The 5,000-nt window shown below is 45.2% G+C and overlaps 2 protein-coding genes across 2 annotated transcripts in view; both read left to right on the plus strand.

Moving 5' to 3' along the window:
- Positions 1-3,939, plus strand: part of dmgdh (dimethylglycine dehydrogenase) — a 44,177-nt gene extending 40,238 nt beyond the window's left edge. The window contains exons 13-16 of the mRNA XM_084456165.1: positions 110-267; positions 808-867; positions 1,232-1,366; positions 2,944-3,939. Coding sequence (XP_084312291.1) covers positions 110-267; positions 808-867; positions 1,232-1,366; positions 2,944-3,156 — 566 coding nt within the window. The 3' untranslated portion in view covers positions 3,157-3,939. The remainder of the gene's footprint in view (positions 1-109; positions 268-807; positions 868-1,231; positions 1,367-2,943) is intronic.
- Positions 3,940-4,466: 527 nt separating this feature from the next.
- Positions 4,467-5,000, plus strand: part of arsb (arylsulfatase B) — a gene marked incomplete at its 5' end in the record, with an annotated part of 16,134 nt that continues 15,600 nt past the window's right edge. Inside the window, 2 exon segments of the mRNA XM_084455237.1 lie at positions 4,467-4,727; positions 4,892-5,000. The exon segment at positions 4,892-5,000 is cut by the window's right edge and continues 78 nt beyond it. Coding sequence (XP_084311363.1) covers positions 4,467-4,727; positions 4,892-5,000 — 370 coding nt within the window.

The following is a 5,000-nucleotide window of genomic DNA, read 5'->3' on the forward strand; positions in this document are numbered from 1 at the left end:
TATACGATATATAGATACATACATACAGACAGTTAACCCTGAATCTCTATTGTGTGTGTGTGTGTGTGTGTGTGTGTGTGTGTGTGTGTGTGTGTGTGTGTGTGTGTAGGTGAGCTGGGCTGGGAGCTGTACATTGACCAGAAGAACATGGCATCTGTGTACCAGGCCATCATGGCAGCCGGTCAGGACGAGGGCATCGATAACTTCGGCACCTACGCCATGAACTCTCTCAGACTGGAGAAGGGCTTCCGAGGCTGGGGAGCAGAGGTACACACACACACACACACACACACACACACATACACACACACATACACACACACATACACACACACATACACACACACACACACACACACACAAACACACACACACACACACACACAAACACATATGCACACACACAAACACATATACACACACACAAACACACATACGCACACACACACAAACACAGATACACACACACATGAGCATGCATGCACACACACATACATACATACACACACACACACACACACACACACACACACACACACAAACACACACAAACACACATACACACACACATGAGCATGCATGCACACACATACACACACACACACACACACACACACACACACACACAAACACACACACACATGAGCATGCACGCACACACACATACATACACACACACATGAGCATGCACACACACACACATACATACATACACACACACACACACATCAACTCACACTTTCTCTCAACAAATTACAAATAACATACAGTATAGATCTCAAACTAACTATTTTTATCTGATTGCAGATGAACTGTGACACCAATCCTCTGGAGGCTGGCCTGGACTACTTCATCAAGCTAAACAAGGTAAAGTGATCCTACCCACTGATCTAGGGCCTCATTTATAAAACCATGCAGAGAATCCACGTTACTAAGCTTGCTTACAACGACACTGCAGCTACCTCAATACTGGAACTATCAGTCTCTATGTTTCAGGTTCATGGTAGACAGACCACAAATAGGGCTAAATGTCTAAAATAGCACACTACCAGTACCACTACGTTCTCACATCAAGTCTATTTTTTATAAATACCGAAGTTTGCTAAGAAAGTGCCGCATGCATGCTTTTATACTTACACAGCGTTTATAAATGAGGCCCATCGTTTCTGCTATTCCTCTAGTGCGCGTTGTGTTCATGGTGGTGTTTCGGCGTCCGTCTCCTCCCCTCTAGCCGGCAGATTTCATCGGCAAGGCGGCGCTGCAGGAGATCAAAGCCAAAGGCCTGAGGAGGAAGCTGTCATACATCACCATGGATACGGATGATGTCGACCCTGAGGGCAACGAAACCATCTGGCTCAACGGCAAGGTGAGCAGTACTGTGACACACTGAACTGATGGACTAGAGGGGCATGTTATAACACACTGAACTGATGGACTAGAGGGGATGTTGTAATTAAGCAATAAACCACGAGAGGCCGTGTGTTATAGTGATTTTATAACAGCTAGGGGGCGTTGTTAGGCACGACGCGAAGCGGATGCCTAAAACCTCCCTAGCTGTTATAAAATCACTATAACACACGACCTCGAGTGGTTTATTGCTTTTATACAACGGTTACTACAGCTATTAGTGTAAAATAGACACACAGCAATGTAAAATATAAACATTTATTCTAAACGAAGCATCATTCCCTCAATTCCGCGGAGCAAAATAGTTCCCCTAACAAATGGGTTGCCAAGCAACAACAACAACTACAATGCATTGGATCAAATGGGAGACGCATTCATACTGAAAATGGAATGATATGCGGTCCCAGGTGTGTGTTACAAAGTATTTTAACCCGGCTTCCAGCCAATCAGAATCAAGAACCAGAACTAACCATTCTATAACACACTGTATTGATAGTCTAGAGGGGATGTTGTGACACTGTATTGATAGACTAGAGGGGGATGTTGTAACACACTGTATTGATAGACTAGAGGGGATGTTGTAACACACTGTATTGATGGACTAGAGGGGGATGTTGTAACACACTGTATTGATAGACTAGAGGGGATGTTGTAACACACTGTATTGATAGTCTAGAGGGCATGTTGTAACACACTGTATTGATAGTCTAGAGGGGATGTTGTAACACACTGTATTGATGGACTAGAGGGGGATGTTGTAACACACTGTATTGATAGACTAGAGGGGATGTTGTAACACACTGTATTGATAGTCTAGAGGGGGATGTTGTAACACACTTTATTGATAGTCTAGAGGGGGATGTTGTAACACACTGTATTGATAGTCTAGAGGGGGATGTTGTAACACACTGTATTGATAGACTAGAGGGGGATGTTGTAACATACTGTATTGATAGACTGGAGGGGGATGTTGTAACACACTGTATTGATAGTCTAGAGGGGGATGTTGTAACACACTGTATTGATAGACTAGAGGGGATGTTGTAACACACTGTATTGATAGTCTAGAGGGGGATGTTGTAACACACTGTATTGATAGACTAGAGGGGATGTTGTAACACACTGTATTGATGGTCTAGAGGGGGATGTTGTAACACACTGTATTGATAGACTAGAGGGGATGTTGTAACACACTGTATTGATAGTCTAGAGGGGGATGTTGTAACACACTGTATTGATAGACTAGAGGGGATGTTGTAACACACTGTATTGATGGTCTAGAGGGGATGTTTTGAAGCCTGATTTTCTTGTGCTGGTGGGTTTTGCTGGGATTTGTGAGTTTGTGTACAACCACGCACAAATGTTTGACTTTTTCCACTTGTATACAATTCCCATTTATCCTCTTTTCTGTGTGTGTGTGTGTGTGTGTGTGTGTGTGTGCGTGCGTGCGTGCGTACGTGTGTGTGTGGGTGGGTGTGTGTGTGTGTGCGTGTGTGTGTGTGCGTGTGTGTGTGTGCGTGTGTGTGTATGCGTCAGGTGGTGGGCAACACGACGTCCGGGTCTTACAGCTTCAGCACCCAGCAGAGCCTGGCGTTCGCCTACCTGCCGGTGGAGCTCTGCTCTGTGGGCCAGAAGGTGGAGGTGGAGCTGATGGGGAGGAAGTACCCGGCCATGGTGGTCCAGGAGCCCCTGGTCCTCACCGAGCCCACCAGGACGCGTCTGCAGAAGAAGGCCAAGAAACAGGCGTGAGGCCCGGTACACGGACGACCCAGGATCGACCCGTAGCCCGGTGGTTCTGCCGGAGACGCGTAGAAGAACCGACATCAACCATCACACTGTGAAACGAACATCTGGTCAACATGGAAGGGGCTGTGAAGAGCTAACGCTGAAATGTGATGGGGTATCTGATCTGATATCTCTTTACTCTTTTAGTAGCGGTGTATTAAGAAATGTATTACTGTAACAGGATGGCATCGTGAGATGGTGACTGTGACTAAAACATCATTTTTTGCTGTTTGCTGTTACTGGCTTGGAGGAAGTTGCAGCCAGTGCAGAAGAGCTTCAGTATTAATGGTGGAATAAGCTCTGTGGAGACTGGAATCCAACCTCAGAATGAAGAAACATATTGTCTTAATATTGCCATTCGGAAGTGTTAATAATGTTCTCTTTTATGAAAAATGAATGGTGTTTATAAATGAATGGTTTTATAGCGACATTGACTGGTGCTAATGGCTTTAGTGGTTAGCAGTGCGACTTTTTGTAGGACTGTTAACTTGACTACATTTTCTCAAACAGAATGTGCCAAATAAATGCATCTTAATTTGCAACTCATTGTGCATGTATAGGGAAATAGATAGTCTTAAATGAATGGCCGGCATTCTGGATTACAATTATAAGCTACAAAACTAAGGGAACAGTTTGAGAACACTTAAGAGCAATATATATATTTGTAAATCTATAACATTTGTCATTTTTTTCTAAAATGTCGGTTTACATTTGAAACTTGTTAATTAAAGGAATTGCCCCCAATCATGCCCATGGCCGAGCCCCATTTTTGCTTATTGGATATGATTTGCAACATAGCAGCATAGCAGGAACTTTGCACATCAAGGAGAAAGGTTTCCTGGGAGAATTGATGTTCCATCGTGACACTTTCCTGAAGTTCAGTTAGCTTCAATTTGTGATTGACCCCTATTAATACATCCATGGATTGACCCCAAAGTCTGACACCCGGCCAGTAGACTGGGCACCCAGCTAGAGGCCAAGTTCTGTTTTTTCTCTCAAGGTAGGATGCCCTTATAAGGCATATGATGAAGCGTAGCCGGTTGATGTGACTTTTCTGGGTGATCTGATTGGTCACTGTACTGTTCAACCGGGAAGTTGCTTAAACATTGTTGCGCGTTGTCAAACCTCAAGACATCCTGTGCTCGATTACGCTACTTCTGATTACATTAGAGTAACGGAGTATATTATCGTGTGCAATTAGCTTTAGACAGTTGCAAATGCTCTTTCCGCAGCTGACTTACTTCCTCGTTTCTTGGAAGATGTAAGACCGTTCGATGGTAGTGATGAAGTGGATGCGTGCGTTTGCCGGAGCGATCATCTTCATATCATGCGTAATAACAGAGGCCAAGCAGCCCCCACACATAGTGTTTATCCTTGCAGACGACTTTGGCTGGAATGATGTCGGGTATCACGGATCTGAGATCAAGACGCCCAACCTGGACAAACTCTCCGCTAAAGGCGTCAGACTGGAAAACTATTACGTCCAGCCGCTCTGCACCCCCTCCAGAAACCAGCTGATGACCGGGCGATACCAGGTGAGACATTCAAAGGTGCAAGGCTACCTCTAATGCAGATTGGACGCCGTGTTGATAAGTGGCCAACTCGTAAAATGTCCATTGATCTGCGTTGGGGCCTTCACCCGACTCTTCCTCTTTCTATGAAAAGTTGCCTTGCCATGACTCCCCGTCTCCACTCACAGATCCACACTGGGATGCAGCACCAGATCATCTGGCCCTGTCAGCCCTACTGTGTGCCCCTGGAGGAGAAACTGCTCCCCCAGCTGATGAAGGAGGCTGGCTACGCCACAC

The sequence above is a fragment of the Borostomias antarcticus genome (genome assembly GCF_949987555.1).
Source record: "Borostomias antarcticus genome assembly, chromosome: 2".
In the NCBI taxonomy this organism is placed as follows: domain Eukaryota; kingdom Metazoa; phylum Chordata; class Actinopteri; order Stomiiformes; family Stomiidae; genus Borostomias; species Borostomias antarcticus.